The sequence below is a fragment of the Mastomys coucha genome, unplaced genomic scaffold (assembly GCF_008632895.1).
Source record: "Mastomys coucha isolate ucsf_1 unplaced genomic scaffold, UCSF_Mcou_1 pScaffold14, whole genome shotgun sequence".
Classification (NCBI taxonomy): Eukaryota; Metazoa; Chordata; class Mammalia; order Rodentia; family Muridae; genus Mastomys; species Mastomys coucha.
The window spans coordinates 5,088,368-5,106,727 of NW_022196896.1; the positions used below are offsets into that span (position 1 = coordinate 5,088,368).

The window sequence follows — 18,360 nt, forward strand, 5'->3', positions numbered from 1 at the left end:
TGTTTCCCTCCCTTTTTTTCCTGCCCTCTGAGGCTAAGAGGCCTTAATGGGCCTTGCTGATATAGCCCGCCGAGTAGCTGAGGTCTAGGTGTGGCCCTTGCTTGAGTGTGATGTAAAGTGGAGCGACCCTACACCTGGCATTCAGTTGTCACCTGCCTTCCCTGTGTCTTTCCTCAGGCAGGCCAGACCCCGCTGGAGACTGCCCGCTACCACAATAATCCCGAAGTTGCTTTACTCCTCACCAAGGCTCCCCAGGTAGGATTCACTGCCTCTTACTGATCATGCGGGGCTGCGCCGTAGCTGGGATTCTCTGGCCATGAGCTGCTGATGCCAGTTGAAAATAACTAAGAATTGATGGGCTAAGAAGCCAGGCAGTGCAGAATGTGAGACTCCAGGGTGCCGTTGTCTCGCTGTGGTGTGATCTTGCTGCATGAGCTTCTTGGACCCTCCCTTCTCAGATGCCCAGCCAGGGAAGACAGTCCAGTTCAAACCTGTGTAGGACAAGGCTGTGGCTGGAGAGGGTGGGCCTCCTGCAACATATCAGACAAGGGCCTTGGAGAAATGAGGAGCCAGTTCCCAAAGAAAGTATGTCAGAGGAACATTCTGTCTGGATGGATCAGTAAATACCCACCAGAAGAGGTGAAATACAGACTGGGTTCCCCCCTCTATTTTAATAGGAGTACTTTGTTCCTTACTCAGAAATGATGGCTGATTTCATTAATTAAGGTTGACATTAAGTAGCCATAGGTGTTTGTAATCATGGCAACCTGAAATCACAGCTTTTTTCCCCTTTCATCCTTATGCCCTCTGCTGACCATCTCTGTATAACTGGGCCCACCCTTTCCACCCTCCCTCATACCATAGGTAAGACAGGACAGTGTTCTGGAGTGTTCCTTATTGTCAGGAAGGCCGCTCCACAGCGATGCTGGAAAAGCTGATTTGTCCACCTTATTGAGGTGCAGGGAATGAAGAGATGCTTCCAACCACCGTGCTCCTAGGACCAGGGCCCAGCCTGTCACGTGACTCTCACGCTGAAATGACTGACAGCAGTTTTAGACTGCTAACAATTCTTCTCTTTTGTAAGAGGGACATGTGGAGTCAGTCTTACTCAGTGGTGTCTGTATAGTCACATACTCCGAGGCCAGCATCAGGGACGAGAAGCTCCTAGACACGTACTATGAGGTCCTAAGGGAATGTGTGTCACTGAGATGAGAATGCCCGTGTCAAGGACCCTGATGCTTTAGATCCATGGAGGATGCAGTTTTCCCCAGCTGTTGTCAGAGGGATGGCAAAGCCAATGAGCCCTCAAAGCTGAGAACACAGGGGCTCAGACGCCTTCTGGTCCATATGCAGATGCTGAAAGTTCATGCAAAGCTGTTCACTGTAACTTGTCCCCCACAGTGTTTACAGTCTGAAGACAGCTCCCCTATAGAGACTGCTCATACTCAGAGTAGCTATACCTGCCTCCTTGTTCAGTGGTATACAACAAACCCTGTCCCCTTGCATATAGCAACCCCAGCTCCTGTGCATATAATAATGAGCATGCTGAGCTTCCAGGGTGCTGCAGCCACTCCATCAGCATGAGCACAGCCAAGCTGATCTCAGCTTTTCTGTGTCTGTGTACCCATGCGTCTGTGTGCCTCTGGGTTCTTCATTCCCTGTTAGTCAGTGTCCCAGGACCCATTCATGCAAAGGTGGGGTGCCCCACCTCACCTCCACTTTGCAAAAGATAGGAAACTGCTGGTCTGTCACAATCAGAAAGTAGAGAGTGCTAAGTGTCATCAGCAGCCCATCTGTCTGCCACTTCAACATCTGATATCCACCCAGCCCTGTCATCAGCCACACACAGGGCACCATGGCCTGTGGGACTGCAGAAGTCTCCAGGAGGGGGCTGGAGAGGTAGTTTGGGAGCTGAGAGCACTGGCTAATCTTGCAGAGGACCCAGGTTCAACTTCCAGCACCCACATCATAGCTTATAACTCCAGTTCCAAGGATCCAGTGCTCTCTTCTGGCCTCTGTGTTTATTGCATGCACATGGTGCGTGCGCGCACACACACACACACACACACACACACATGTAGGCAAAACACCCATATACATAACAAATTTGATAAAAATAACAAGTTTTCTATATGCAACTGGACAGCAGCTGGATAGATGATATACTGTAGAGATTCCGTGTTTTAGAGTTTTACAGCTGTGAACAGATTGAACAGATACCATGACCAAGGCAACTCTTCCCCCCCACCCCCATCCTTCTCCCTTCCCTTTCTCCTCCTTGCTCTGGCCCCTGCTCTCTCTGGCCCATAGGTTTTTTATTTGTTTCTCATTACGGATGGTTGTGAGCTACCATGTGGTTGCTGGGATTTGAATTTGTGACCACTGGAAGAGCAGTCAGTACTCTTAACTGATGAGCCATCTTACTAGCCCCCAAGGCAACTCTTATAAGGATAACATTTAATTGGGGCTAGCTTACAGGTTCAGGGGTCCAGTCCCATTATCATCAATGTAGGAACATGGCAACATCTAGGCAGGCATGGTGCAGGAGGAGCTGAGAGTTCAACATCTTCATCTGAAGGAAGCTAGTGGAAGACTGACTTCCAGGTAGTTAGGACAAAGGTGTTAAAGTCCACACCCACAAGGCCACACCTCCCAACAGTGCCACTCTCTGGGCCAAGCATATACAAACCATTACATTCCATATACAGGGTTTTTGTTTTGTTTTGTTGTTGTAGTTTTTGTTTGTTTTGGTTTTTCGAGACAGGGTTTCTCTGTATAGCCCTGGCTGTCCTGGAACTCACTCTGTAGACTAGGCTGGCCTCAAACTCAGAAATCTATCTGCCTCTGCCTCCCAAGTGCTGGGACTAAAGGTGTGCACCACCACTGCCCTGCCATATACAGTTTTATATACCAAATCTCAACCTTGCACTCAGGAACTTTGAAGATACATACATAGACCCTTTGCATATTGTTTTGTTGCCTGTTGTCACCTGCTTTGCCTTCTCTGAAGCCCTTAGTTAAGTATAGCTTTTGGTGACAACAGCCACAACCCTCAAGGCCTCTGGGCCAGCGTTCACTGACTGCAGCAGCCTGGGAAGTGCTGCAGATGTTCTGTTTGGTCCTTGTTTCCCTGAGATCGGCTGTGGGCCTTACGGTTCTTCTCAGGGCTGATAGCACATCTGTGGAGGGTTGCTTGCTGATGCTGTTTCCGGGTTCGGATGACCTCGAGTCACTTGTCATGTATGGCAGCTGTGTTTCACAAATGTGAAGAAGTTCAGGCTTGAGTTCAGCTGTGCCTTGATGTTTAAGACTCCATGGACCAGGCAAACAATCAGCACTAGTGGCTTTGTCAGACTTGACAATCTGAACTGTCACTAACTGTGGTTTGTGGCAGTGGCTCTGAAACCGTGGGCCAGAGGTTGAAGCCCCTGGTTCCTCAGATCTGTGTTCTATGGCTCAACACTGCCAAGTAAACATCTTAGTGGCTAAGGGCCAGCAGTGACTGCAGGTACAGCCATCTCCTGGTCCCAGCAGCTCCCCTTCTTTCCATTTGATGAGGAGCAGCTTAGTAGCTGAACCCAGGTGCTAAAGCTCCTCATCCAGCTGCTGCTGGGTACCCCAACATCTACTGACCTATACCTTGTTGGCTCCTTCCACCTTAACTGCATTGTTAGGAGCAGACACCAGTCTTCCTTTGGGGCGCCACAGTTAGTCTGATGGCCCACAGCTACCTTCAGTGTTGTATGAGTTAAGTTGACAGTGTTTTTGGGCGTGCAATTGAGTCATGTGAACTGGAAGGTGGAAAGTGAAACTGCCTGGCCTGCCTCTTGGAATGACATTCCGATCCTAGTTTTACGGAAGTGGCATTCTCTGGAGTTAGGCTCTGCACACCTATCTGGCCATGCCAGCCCAGCACATAAACGCTTGGTGTTGTTATTATCATAGAAGTCTCTTGTGGTCAGAGATGATATCCTACTGTTTTCTGGGTCTCGGTTGTTCTCAGCACAAGACTAAGAAGAAGGAGGCACTCGAGGTCCAGAGGTTTCTATAGTTACTAGTGTTTCCCACCGGGCTGTGGGTTCTCTTAGGTTTGAGTGCCATGCCCGGGGAGAATTCTCTGCTACATGCTGACACTGTGCCCCCTTCACCCCTACCACTATGGTATTTGTCTCCTTTAGATCTTGCGCTTCAGTCGTGGGCGAAGCCTGAGGAAAAGGAGAGAGAGGCTCAAAGAAGAGAGGAGGGCCCAATCTGTGCCCAGAGATGAGGTGGCACAGAGCAAGGTATGGGGGCTCTTCTGCAGACCCTAAGTGCCCTCTTGCCCAGCCTCATTGCTGTCCTCCTCAGCCTGTCCTTCCCCCTGGGTTCAGGCTGTTGTCCCTCCCTCGTGTCCCTAGTTCTGTCCACAGTTCCAGACCCTGTGTCTTTATGTGTATGTGGGTGAGTGGCCTTCATCCCCACTGTGTGCTGCATTTGCCGCATGTGCCCTCCACCTTTGTCCCACTGTGCACACCCTGCACTGCACCCTGAATTGTGCAGGGGTTTGGTTCTTCTGGGCTGCCGTGTTGTCACCCAGAGCCTTGTTCGTAATGGAGATTCTCAGGGCTCAGCTTGGACCCGCTGCAACAGGAGCTTTGAATGGGGCAACCTGGTGTGTTGGAAACAGCTTTCTGGGTGATTCTGAGACCTACTAGGGCAAGCTGCTTCTTCATTCTCCAACTAGAGAATGGACCAAGGCAACTCTTATGGCTTCTGTGTGCACATCAGGAGAGGATGGCACCGGGCACACCAGGATTGGATAGTACTTAGGTTTTGAGCTTGCATTGGAGTTCTCTTTGCTCTGTTCACCCCTCAGTAGGTGCCATTGGGCCCTGAGCAATGTGGTATCCCTTGTAAGGTTTTTCTAGGGAGGATGAGGGGGACAAGGTCTCATTGTATAGCCCTGGCGGGTCTGGAACTCACTAAGTAGACTAAGCTGGCCTTGAACTCAGAGTCATACCTGCCTCTGCTGAGATTAAAGATGTGTGTGGCATGCCCAGCTCTTTGAGAGTTCTTGGCAGGGACCATGATATAGAGACCTTTTTTGGTCATACAAGATGTTATTTCTAAGCTGGGCGTGGTGCCTCACACCTTTAAACCAAGCATCTAAGTATATACCCAAGAGCATGCTTCATTTCCTACAAATAAAAAAGCCCAGCCAGCCAGACAAGAGACACTGCCGCTGAGCCTGCCCACCATGTGGAAGACACCTGTTATGTCCCTGTGGGGCCTGTCAGTCATGTCCCTGTGGGGCCTGTCACATCCCTGTGGGGCCTCTCATGTCCCTGTGGGTCCACTACTGGACAGTCTTTCAAGCACAAGTGTTCCCAGCTGGAGTCAGAGGCAAAAGGCTCAAGTAGACTAATCTGGGGGGGGGGGCATTTTCCTTTGTAGGGAAGTGTCTCAGCAGGAGACACCCCCAGCAGTGAACAAGCTGTACCCCAAAAAGAGGAAGCTAGAAGAGATTGCCCACCAGCTTCCCAGGAGCCAAGAAAAGATGAAAGGAGGAGAAGGTCAAGGCCAGAGGTCAGGAGCAAGCAGTGAGGGGAGGGGAGCCGTGGGGTGGGCTTGCAGGAGGGCTTAGGGTGACTTGCCCAGCTAGGACAGCCTTCCTTTGGCTGGCTGTTTGGGAACAGGCACAAAAATGAAATCCACTGGCTTTAGACGGAGGAGATGGTACTCATGGGTTTCTGCGTGTGCTGCTCTGAGCCCAGAAGCAAGATGGGACTCTTTATTTTTATTTTGAGACAGGCTTATACTATGTAGTGTTTCATGGGAGATGGGAAATGCAGGCAGGGTGTCCCTCTGGTGGGTGTTGCTGGGACTTAGGCGTGGTGACCCTTCCTTCCCATAGGTGTCAGCACTGTCTGACCCCACCCCAGCAGCAGACCAGCAGCCTGGACACCAAAAGAACCTGCACAGTCATCACCACCCCAAAAAGAAGAGCAGACATCGGTGTTGGTCCCCACCTCCACCCCATGGGTTCAGGGCGTACCAGCTATACACGCTGTACCGTGACGAGGATGGAAAAGTGATGCAGGTACCACAAGATGTGCTGGGGTAGAGCCCTGCAAGGGCCGAGGGCTCGTGAGGCCTACGCCTGGAGGTCAGTGGCCTAATCCAAACAGTGCAGATGTACCCTGCCATGCAGACCCCAGCAGGGGTGGGTGGGATGGAGTGGGGTGGGGTGGGGGAGTCAGTGCCTGCTGCCGCATTCTGTACCATCCTGGGGGACCTCTGCTTTGAGGCCCAGAGTGGGTGGGTTCCCAGTGTCTTTAAGATAGGTGTTATGTCTCACCTTCAGAATCTTAGTGCCTTTGGACCCAACACTCAGCTCATGAAACACTCCAAAGTTAGCATGGGGATAAGTCCTCTGCCTCCCCCTGGTAGTCTGCCTTGTACAGTGGGTGCTCAGGATGGCTGTTGAATAAGGAAGGGCTAATTTTAATTTCAACCTGTCTGTCTGGCTGGCTGACTCTCTCTCTCTCTCTCTCTCTGTGTATAGTACAACCAATTTAAGCTTATCTCCGACTAGCTTACAGATAAATGAGATCCAGATTATGGTTACTTTATTTGGCTTTGACAGTTACTGGGGGGTCACCCCTAATCTGCTTTTCCACCTGCTGACCTGACTACCTCCCCAGTGGTGTACCCCAAACCCTTGCTGTTTCCCTTGGCCACGAGCTCCTGGTACCTCTCTTCACATGATGCCTTCTTCTCTCCCCCTTGTTGTTTCTCCTTCCTCTTGCTTCTCCACCCCAACCCGGTAACTCAAAACCCACCCACCTCTAACCCTCCAGTAATCGGTTCTCACCAATTTTATTTAACCCAATAGTTTTAAATTAAGGAACAAGGTTTGCACAACAAAACCTTGTAAATGTGAGAATTTACTGGTAGGCCTAGACCTTTGGATACAGAATTTAGCATTACAATACATTAGCAACAGTCCAAACCTCAGTGAGTGTGTGTGTGTTGTATAAGTGTGTGTGTGCGTGTGTGTGTGTGTGTGTGTGTGTGTGTGTGTGTGTGTGTGCAGAGAGAGAATATTTGTGAGTGGTGTGTATTTGTGTATGTATTTGGGTGCATATTCCTGTGTATGCAGAAGCCAGTAGAGGGTGCTGTGTACCCTGCTGTATCCCTTCCTACCTTATCCTTTGAGACAGGGTCTTTCACTGAACCAAAAGGCCAGCAAGCTCTAGTGATCCTTCTGTCACTGCCTCCCCCAGTTGTGGGATTACAGACATACAGCCGGCCATACCTGTATGTTTACTCGGGTTCTAGGATCTGAACTTTGGCCCCCAAACTTACACAGTGGGTAGTCTTGCCCATAGAGCCATCTTTCCATCTGATTCCTTTCCCTCCTAGGCACCAATAAAAGGTTGTCGCTGTGAACCTCTAATCAACAAGCTGGAGAACCAGTTGGAGGCGACTGTGGAGGAGATAAGAGCTGAGCTGGGATCGGTGCAGGATAAAGTGAACGCAAAGCTGGGCCAGATGGAGAGCAAGACCCAGCACCAAGTAAGCAAGGACTCAGTCTCTTGATGATGGCTGTGAAGGGCATGTGCTGGGGCTCAGTGTTAGAGTCTTGGCCTACCATGGGCCAGTGTCGGCATATAGAGTCAAGATTATAAAGTCATATATTCCCACCAGACATAGTGGCGCATGCCTGTGATGCCAACATAAGGAGGGTCACAGATTCAAGGGCAGTCTGGGCAACATAGTGAGACTTTGTCTCTTAAAAGAAAAAAAGAAGGAGGAAGAGGATGAGGAGGAGAAGAAGAAGGAGGAGAAGGAAAAGGAAGAGGAAGAGGAAGAAGAAGAAGAAGAAGAAGGAGGGAAGGGAAGGAAGGAAGAAAAAAGGTGCGGGTGGTGGTGTGGGTGCACACCTTTAGTCCCAGCACACAAGATGGAGAGGTCTCTAAAGTGCGAGGCCAGCCTGGTCTACAGAATGACTTCTAGGACAGCCAGAGCTACACAGAGAAACCCTGTCTTTAAAGACCAAAAACAGGAAAAGAGAAAAAAAGAAGAGCAATACATTTTCATTTCAGAACTTTTTTTTTTTTTTAAGAAAGGAAAAGGACCCAGCACTTGGGAGGCAGAGGCAGGCGGATTTCTGAGTTTGAGGCCAGAGTGAGGTTCAGGACAGCCAGGGCTACACAGAGAGATCCTGTCTCGAAACCACCCCTCCCCCCCCAAAAAAAAAGGAAAAAAGGAAAATCAGCATTAGAGATTTAGAGATGATACCAACTAACCACAAGCCCATGGTGATTTAAAAAAACACTATTGATATTAGGTTTGTTTTCTTCAACGGTGTTCTTCTGAGACTGGGTCTTGTGGGGTCAAACTTGTCTCATGCTCACCGTAGCTGAGGAGGCCTGGAACTTTTGATCTTCCACCTCCACTTCCCAAACGCTGGGGTTGCAGATCTGCACACCTTGCCTGTTTTCATGCGCTGGGGACTGAACCCCAAGCGTGTTAAGCAAGGACCTACCAGCTGACGCCCTGTTCAACTTTTCACCAGGAAAACATTCTGACACAAAGAAAAGCTGAGAAGGCTGACGTAATGAGTACTTTATACCCACGCTGAGAGACAGGTAACCAGTTTGCTGGTTTTGTTTTAAGAAAAAGTCACACTGCATGGCCCAGGTTGGTCTTGGAACTCTGATCCCCTTCCAAGTGCTGGATCAGAAGCTGAGGCCACACACCCAGCTTCAGTTCTTAGCTTTTCGTCTCTCTTAGAGTCTCACTATTTTTTTGTTTTTCTGGGACTGAGGGAGAGTGAGTGGCCGTGCCCTGCCGTTATATCACCTCTCAGTACCTGACAGTGTGCCCACTGGGGATAAGCACAAAGTTCATGACATCTAAGAGAATCAACAATAGCACAATATCCGGTACACATTCATGCTTTCTCCATTGTTCCCAAGAATTTTATTTAGTTCTAGAATCCCCGCCTACCCGATCTGCATATACGTATATAAAATATAACATTTACAAAATAAAATTTATAGATATTGTGTATCTTTGTGAACTTGTGCTTTACTAAGCACTTAGGATTTAGGGATGAAAAAAAAAAAGGGACAGCAGTGGCCCTTACAGGGAATACGTGTAGGGATTCTGAAAAGCTGGAACCATATGCTGTGAGATAGGACAGAAGAACTGAAGTCCGTTGCCTGCTTCCGTGGACTCTGCTTGTGGGTGGAGGCCAGAGCCTGTTCTCAGATGATTTTAGGACGCACTCTGTCTCTTTAACCGTAGATGTGTGTTTTGGACAAACTGATGGTGGAACGGTTGTCAGCGGAGAGAACGGAATGCATGAATCGCCTGCAGCAGCATGCAGCTGCTGAGAAGCAGGAGGGAGAGAAATGTCAGGTAAAAACCAGTGTCTGTCAGTCCTTCGCTGCTGGTTCACCATGTCTGTGGAGGGGTCCAGTCTAGCAGCGCAAGAGGCTGAGTGTGAAGGGCATTTGCATTGCATAGTCTGTTGTTTCTGTAGCCCTAATAAAGTTAGGAACAAAGAGCATGTAGTCCTATGTGAGCGAGTTGCCAAGCCTGCTGGACAGCATGCTAGAAAGGCTGTCTCTGCCAGTCAGGTCCCTCTTCAGGAGTCTATTGCTTTTCCAGGCCAACAAATGGGACTGATCCCTGTGAGTTTGTGAAAACAACCAAAAACACTAGTTTGGAAAATTTGGAAGGTGTTAAAGTTCTGGGTGAATCAGAGCCTTCATTTGGTAGCCAGTATGGCCTGTGGGAGGAGGAGTGATCCCTAACCTTTATAAGTACCAGTTGTAACCTCAAGTGTCAGAGTTTAAAAGTTCATTCTTGGGTCTGGTGAGATGGCTCAGTAGTCAAGAGCACTAATGTTCTTCCAGAGGCCCTGAGTTCAATTCCCAGCAACCACATGGTAGCTCACAACTGTCTGTAATGGGACCTGATGCCCTCTTCTGGTGTGTCTGACACACCAGTGTACTCATACACATACAATAAATAATATCTTTTTTTTTTTTTTTTTGGCTTTTTGAAACAGGGTTTCTCTGTGTAGCCCTGGCTGTCCTGGAACTCACTCTGTAGACCAGGCTGGCCTGAAACTCAGAAATCGCCTGTCTCTGCTTCCCAAGTGCTGGGATTAAAGGTGTGCGCCACCACCGCCCGGTCCAATAAATAAAATCTTAAAAAAAAAAAAGTTTATTCTTGGGGACTAGAGCTCAGAAGTTGAGAATGTGTCTGTTCTTCCAGAGGACCTGGCACCCATGCTGGGTTGCTCACAACCACCTGTCACTCTAGCTCCAGGGTACCTAACACTCTTCTCACAGCCAGGGGTACATGCATACATATTCACATAAATATATACAGATTGTCATGGTGCGTTGGGAAGATGTGCATGCCAAGGCACATGTATGGAGCTCAGGACAATTTGTGGAAGTCAGTTCTCTCCTACCACGTGGGTTCTGGGGATTGAACTGATGTCTGTAGACTTGGCAGCAAACATCACCACTGAGCCAACTTACCAACCCATAAAATAAATCTCTAAATAAAATTGTTTTAAAAGATTACTTATTTGTGTGTATGGGTGTTTTATCTGCATTTGTGCCTGTGTGCCGTGTGGGTACTTGGTTCCTTTAGATCCCCTGTGACTGGAGTTGTAGACTGTAAACTGGTTGTGAGCTGATAACTGGGTGCTGGGAATAGAACTCAAGTCCTCTGAAAGATCAGTCTGCTCTTAACCACTGAACCATACCTCCAGCCCCCCAAAACTTCACCCTTCATGTTTTAATTCATAAGCCTCAGCAGACTCAACCTTCTGTGTATTATTTGTTATTTTAGATGTCTCTGGTGGATGAACTAAAAGCCTGGTGCATGTTGAAGATCCAGAATCTGGAGCTGAGACTTGCTGGAGAGTCTCGGACCTTTAGAGCTAAATCTACACCATCTTCCTCTGACTCCACTCCAGGTAACCCCCACACAGAAAGCCTCTGAGAGATCGTCTCCTCCTCCTTCCTGACCTGAATATTGTCCATACTCAAGAGCTGCAGCAAACACGTTGAAGCTCAAGTGTTAGGAAGGCTGAAGTAACCAGACGTGTGAGAGTGCAGAATGAAATAAGGGATGTTGACACCATGACCAGAAGTAGCCTGGGGAGAAAAGGGTTTATGTGGCTTAAACATCCCAGGTCACACTCCATTACTGAGGGAAGTCAGGGTAGGAATTGAAGGCAGGAACTGAAACGGACCTTGAAGGAAATCCTGGTTCCTGGCTTGCTCGGCTTGTTTCTTATGTACTCCAGGACCACTTGCCCAGGAGTAATAGTACACACAGGAGGCTGGGCTCTCACACATCAACTGTTAGTGAAGAAGATGCACCCACAGACTTGCCTGTAGAGAATCTGAAGGACGCATTCTCTCTGTTGAGTTCCTCTTCCCACGTGACTGTCAAGGGTCAGTGGATCCTGAAGATGCGGAGTGATCAGCTTTCTCCCCTTTTTTCTCCTATTCCAGGGGCCTCTTGTCTTTACTTAAACCTACAAAGCTTTTAAGCAGCCATCAGTGTCCTGAACTTGCCCTAAGTGTTAAGACATGCTTTAAATGATGACTCCTTGATAATTTTTAAAACTAGCATGTGTCCATTGCACAAAATGGTTTCATTATATTTCCACACACATGCATCACCTCAAATTCCACCTGGTATCCTTCTGCTAATTCCTCTCCAAACAGCCCCTATTCAATTTTAAAAGTCTAGATTCTGGTTGGACATGATAGCACACACGTTTGATCCCAGTACCTAGGGAGGCAGAGGCAGATGGATCTCTGTGAGTTCAAGGCCAGCCTGCTCTACATTTCAAGTTCTAAAACAATCAGGACTATATAGCAAGACCTTGTTTCAAGAAAAAAAATCTAGATTCTGAAGGTTCTGATTGTGAGGGAAAAACACGTATGACCTGCCCCTAAAGTCTGGGCTCTTTCACTTACAATAATCTCAGGTTATATCCATTTCCTTGCAAATAATATAATTTTTTTTTAAAAAAATACTTATTATTTATTTCAGGTATGTAAGTACACTTGCTGTCGCTATCAGAAGAGGGCATCAGATCCCCATTATAGATGGTTACAGATGGGCACTGGATCCCCTAGAACAGGTGTTATGGATGGTTGTGAGCCACTATATGGTTGCTGGGATTTGAACTCAGGACCTCTGGAAGAGCAGTCAGTGCTCTTAACCACTGAGCCATCTCTCCAGCCCATAATATAGTTTTTTAATGGTTGAATCAAATCCCATTATGTGTTTAAGCCATACTTTCTTTTTTTTTAAAGATTTATTTATTTATTATATATATGTACACTGTAGCCGTCTTCAGACACTCCAGAAGAGAGTGTCAGATCTCATTATGGGTGGTTGTGAGCCACCATGTGGTTGCTGGGATTTGAACTCAGGACCTTCGGAAGAACAGTCGGTGCTCTTAACTGCTGAGCCTTATCTCCAGCCCACCATATTTTCTTTACATGGAAATTCTAAAGATGTTAAAGCCTGGTAATTAGGTCTGACTGGGGGACTTTAATAGGTCAGGTGCTTAATATAGCCCTGTTTCCATGGCTTTAGCTCTGTGCCAGCAAGTTTAGAAACATTTGAGCCAACTTGTCATGCTAGGATGAACTATGGAACTAGCTGCAGTGAATGGAACATGGGTTGAGGAGCTGTATGAGGAGTGTGGCTTACCTTCCTCTCAACTCTGCTGGAACCCTAAAATAGCTCCTAAGAAAGAGTTGCCTGTGGGGTGTGATGGCACATGCCTTTGTTCTCAGCATTTAGGAGACAAAGGCAGGTGGATCTCTGAGATCCACTTAATCGTAAGACCCTTTCCCAAACAAAGAAAGGGTCCAAAAACCAAGTTGGTACACAGGCGTCTGTCCCAGAAGTGAGGGGAGTGTCTTCCTCCTCAGAGATTAGTGCTCTTTCTGTGCTGAGACACTTTGTAAGTTTTGTCATTCTTAGGCACTAGAAACAGGGCCCAGAGACGTCTATAGAAGACAATACTGGCTAAAGGAAAGGCCAGAAATCTAGCCGATATGTTATTCTTATAGCTAACACAGAATTCAAGAGAGCCCTGATGAACTCAGATGGGAAACCTGGAGATAAAGTGGGAGGGAGAAAGAAAAAGGTGAGGGAAAGCAGGAAGAAGTGGGTGGGCAGGTGAGTGGTGCCTGGCAAAGCTGAGGTCCTCAGGACCCCCAGTCCTATGGATCAATGTGGATGTGCTCTGACATTTTTTTCTCCTTTGAAAACAGCTGTAGACCAAGCAGTGATAGCTGCAGGCCCAGGAGCAGCTTCCGACAGCTCCTCTCAGGCTGTGAGGCCCAAGGATAAGGCGCTGAGTGCCACTGCTGCCCACAGAAACCAGCAGGAGCCGCTTCCCTCTGCCTGCACAGGCTCTGGGTTAAGGAAGGTCAAGGCCCCAGGTGCTTCCAAGTGCGATCAGCAGACTGGGTCCTGTGTCAACCGAGGCACTCAAACCAAGAAGTCTGGGAGAAGTGGGCAGACCAAGCATCGAGGCCAGCAGCCGAGAGCCAGCAGCCCCAGTGGGCAGCAGCCATCAGCAGCAAGCAGTGATGCTCGAGATGCCTCGCAAGCCCTGGAGCTAACCCAGTATTTTTTTGAGGCCGTTTCTGCACAGATGGAAAAGTGGTATGAACGGAAAATTGAAGAAGCACGAAGCCAAGCCAGTCAGAAAGCTCAGCAAGATGAGGCCATATTGAAGGAGCACATCAGAAGTCTGGAGGAGGAGCTTGCCAAGCTGCGGACAAAGGTGCAGAAGTAAAACCCAGTCCCTGAGGTGGACCCAATAGGGTTTCTGGCTTGATAACAGTAAAATAACTGTGTCCCAGGAGTTGGTCGTCATGCAGAAAGTGGATTTGCCTTAAAGAAAAGTCATGAATTGGGGCTGGAGAGATGGCTCAGCAGGTAAGAGCACTGACTGCTCTTCCGAAGGTCCTGAGTTCAAATCCCAGCAACCACATTACAGCTCACAACCACTGGTAATGAGATCTGACACCCTCTTCTGGTGTGTCTGAAGACAGCAACAATGTACTTAACTATAATAATAAATCTTTTTAAAAAAAAACTCACAAATTTGTTGTGGACACATACTTCCTGTGCTCTGAAGTTACAAGACCTTCTCTGGTTAAAATGAATCTTGGAAGATGTTAACAAAAAGCAAGCCACACCAAGATGAGAAGGTTGTGTACCTAAGTCTGCAATTCAGTGATATGAAATGTCAGAAGCAAAGCGGATTACTCTGGGAACTCCAGTAGTCATTCATATCCACGTCAACACACCTGCTGTGCCTAGACGGTCCTTCTAACAGCTGGGACTCAGAGGAGGGAAGCCCTTCTTCTCCCATGTAACTCAAGATGCTCATCCTTTAAAGGGGTGAAAACCTTTCAGATTTTGAGGAGATACATTGTAATGATCTCAGTGTCCAGTATGTCTTAAGTACTGTGGTTTTAGCCAAATAACTGAGCAGATTAACAGAACAACATTCACCAAACAACTCCAGCCAGTTACCTTAGATTACCTTTCCAAAGTCAAGACTTGTTCTGTCTTGTAAAGAGATAAGGCACTATCACGAAAGTTTAATTTTGAATTGACTTCTCACTGAAGAACATGAAGCCATCGGAAGGCTTTGTTTGCTTACTGAGTGAGATGTATCTTGGTTGGGACCCTGGATTTGTCTTCTAAGCCTTTGGAACACAGATTATGTCTGTGTCCACATGATCCACACATGCATAGAAACTTCTGTTTCTCTAAGCCTAAGGACCTAATAACTACTGTCCATGAATTGTGACTAAAATGCTGTTCATTGAGCCAAAGAGAAGTGACCTTTGTGGAATAGTATGCATTTATCCCTCTGTCAAGCCAAGTTCTTCCTTTTTCTTATAGTGACAATCCATGGCTATAGACATTCCTGTAAACATAACAGGATAGATATGTGCGTATGGAATCTACTGAGTCTGGTTCTTTCCTGGGACTGACTTGTCCTCAGCCTCTCGGGAGGTGCAGCCCTTTCCCATTCTCCTTCACTGGAGTCCTGTCCTCAGCTCACTTGCCCCTGAGCCCTGCTGTGACACTACCCGGAACAAAAGGTCTCTCACTCCTGTAGGACCACTCCTTATTTATACACCAAATTATTGGGAACTGCCTAATACTAAGAGATGAAATCCCGAGTTCAGCAAGTTATGCTCCAAGCCGGAGTTATTTTCACTATTAGAATACTTATTACCTCGATAACCCTTGACAAGAAATGCAGAAATCAACTGTAATTGAACATCAAGTCTAAACCACAGACTATCCTGATGGCAGTACTTCAATATACCTCCTACCCATCAGAAGCAGGCAGCTTATCACTGTGAATGGATGTTTTCGTCAAGTCATTAGGCGTAACCTACTTCTAAGGAAGTAGTGGTGGTTGGCTTGTTTTGGAAGGCTTTACTGTGTACTCTAGACTGGCTTTGAACTCATGATCTTCCTGTCTCAGCCACCTGAGTTCTAGGATTAAAGGAGTGAGCCCCGTGGTCAATCCTGTTCGTTTGTAACACCAGTGTTAGGTTTGTTGCATTGGTCTCAGTTTTGTAAAGCACTGAAGATGAGCTGTGTCTTTCCCCTTGTGCTATGTGCAAACACAAGCAAATGTCCCAGCTGTACTTTGACCATATACTCTCACACAGATCATGTTTCAGACTGAGACCTAAAAAGTGTCAACAGCCGTAGAGAAACACATTATAAAACAGTAATGTTGTATATTACCAATGTCCTTTTCAAAAACAAGTAATTGTTAGCACATCCCTTAGACTGTATATGGAGTATCTGTGACAGGGTGAAAGTGTTAGTCTAGCATCGCTTTTGATTTGAGGAGTCCAAATACAGGTTTTTCATGTTTAGATTTGTGTGTGCAAGGCATGTTGTCTAATTTTATCACCTTGAGCTCGTGTCTCCTATAAGCATTAAACATTGTTTTCAGTTTTGTCAGTATTCTACTTTTTTGTCATTAGTTCTGCTCGCTGCACTCAAGAATTCCTGAGAGAGCCTGAATCCAGCCACTCTACTTACTTAGAGCAAATGCATCCAGTTTAGTGAACATCAGGTGTCTTCCACCAACACAATCTGTGTGTGTTTGTGGGGAATCCTTTAACGTTGTTAATGCAAGCTCATTAAATCCACTAGTCATTTAAGACTGAATAAGACCTCTTTAAAAAAAGTACAAAGCTGTGCGTGGTGGTGCACACCTTTATCCCAGCATGAGGGAGGCAGGACAGGTATTAGTTCTATGAGGGTTTGAGGCTAGTCTAGTCGAGAAAGCAGATTCTAGGCTGTCACACAGAAAAACACTATCTCCCAAAAATAAATAAAAGAGTAAAGTGATTTGCAGTAACCACAAATGGTAAATAATCAAAGAGGCTTACTTGATAATTATGGGGGGAGGGAGTACAGGTACCTGCTAGGTACTGGATTCCCTGGAATAACAGGCAGTTGTGAGCTATCCCAAGTAGGTGCTGTGACCTTAACTCTGGTCCTCTTCAAGAGTAGTGAGCACATAACTGTTGAGCATCTAAATTTAATGTGAATGTAACTTCTTAAAGTCCTGTGATTTCTAACTACTTAGGGTGACGACTTTTTGTTTTTTCTCTCTTTGGGCCTGATTCTATATAATCCTTTTTCTTTTCCAAGGCAGATCTGGGCTGCTTCTGTTTATAACGACCTTTCCTTAGGGCATTCTGGTCTGTGTCTCCCAAGAGTACTGTTGGTGTAACTACTGCAATGTTGTCTTGACCTCCCTTGGTCACCACCAGCAGTCACATCCACAGCAGTGCTGTGTATGAACTTGACATGTGCAACCTGATGGCACTTGTTAACAGGAAGAACAAGGGCAAACTGGTAGACTGGCTTTTGTCACTTATCTGTTGTGGAGCTTTTGTGTAAAATCTTTTTTTCTGCCGGGCGGTGGTGGCTCACGCCTTTAATCCCAGCACTTGGGAGGCAGAGTCAGGCGGATTTCTGAGTTCAAGGCTAGCCTGGTCTACAGAGTGAGTTCCAGGACAGCTGGGGCTACACAGAGAAACCCTGTATTGAAAAACAAAACAAAACAAAACAAATAAATTAGGCAGGTATGATGGTATATACCTTTAATTCTGGCACTTGACAGAGGCAGGAGAATCTGAGTTGAGGATCAGCCTGGTGTACATAGTGAATCCAGGGCCAGCCAGAGCTACATAGTAAAAATAAATAAATAAATAAAAACTCAAGCCTCAGCTTGACCTCTGACAGCTGTATATGCTTTATAGAATTCTCTGTACACTACTGCTGGACCATCATCAAACCATCATTGTTCACATCTAGTATTGTTTAATCTGAAGATTTTAGACTTACTCAGGGTCTATATTTGGATTTACATGTCAAGCAGGCCACCAAGGGAAGTATTTAACATCTTCTCCCTCAAGACCGTTGATAAAAAACGTGGTGGCCCACATCTACAATCCTGGCACTTAGAAGGTGGAGAGTGGAGAATTAGAATGGGAGACCCTGTTTCAAAAACGAAACCTCAAATTGTTCACAATGCTTGTCAGCTATTTTTGCATAAGCCATGTATTTCAAAAACAAAACTGACTCATAAAAGCATGAGATCATTCTCATGCAAAGCTGCACATAGGACCCGAAGGCTCCAGGGTGTGGCATTGGGCTCTAGAACACACTGTGCACCATCTTTTCAGGCATCCCAGTACAGGATCCTAGTCAGGTTCTCAGTTTGGCTTCTCTGTGTTGATGGGACTTCTGCTCACAGGATAAGTTTCAGATTCATCAACACTTTCATGTATTTCACTAAATTGTCAACTTTGTGATGTATTTCTGTTTTTCCAGTGTTTGCAGGAGAATGCAGAGTACAGGGCTCTTCCGTGATGACTCATCATTCCATGAGGATGTTAGGTGCAGGAGCTGAACTGCCCACCCAGTGCTCCCTCCTCTTCTTGGTGTTCTTAGCTATTTCCACTAAAGCTCATGAGGTCTCAGTCTTTTGGTTATCAAACCATGCCACACCTGAAGAAAGTCACTTCAGAACTCTGAAGGACAAAGCAGGTTATTCAAGCAAGTCCTAGAGCAGTTTAACCTTCTAATGCTGTGACCCTTTCATATAGTTCTAATATTATGGTGACCCACGGCCATAAAAATGCTACTTCATAAATGTAGTTTTGCTGTTACAAATCATAATGTAAATATCTGATACTCAACCCCTGTGAAAGAGTTGTTTGGTCCCAACTGGGTCAACGACCCACAGCAAGA

The 18,360-nt window shown here is 46.8% G+C and overlaps 1 protein-coding gene across 10 annotated transcripts in view; it reads left to right on the forward strand.

Moving 5' to 3' along the window:
* The window catches only part of Ankrd6 (ankyrin repeat domain 6), a 144,052-nt gene extending 127,996 nt beyond the window's left edge, over positions 1-16,056 (forward strand). For all 10 annotated transcript variants that reach the window (XM_031366441.1, XM_031366437.1, XM_031366438.1 and 7 more), the window contains 8 exons: positions 178-255; positions 4,179-4,283; positions 5,434-5,565; positions 5,894-6,079; positions 7,405-7,557; positions 9,295-9,408; positions 10,861-10,987; positions 13,317-16,056. In XM_031366441.1, coding sequence (XP_031222301.1) covers positions 178-255; positions 4,179-4,283; positions 5,434-5,565; positions 5,894-6,079; positions 7,405-7,557; positions 9,295-9,408; positions 10,861-10,987; positions 13,317-13,846 — 1,425 coding nt within the window. In that variant the 3' untranslated portion in view covers positions 13,847-16,056. The remainder of the gene's footprint in view (positions 1-177; positions 256-4,178; positions 4,284-5,433; positions 5,566-5,893; positions 6,080-7,404; positions 7,558-9,294; positions 9,409-10,860; positions 10,988-13,316) is intronic.
* Positions 16,057-18,360: the final 2,304 nt, after the last annotated feature.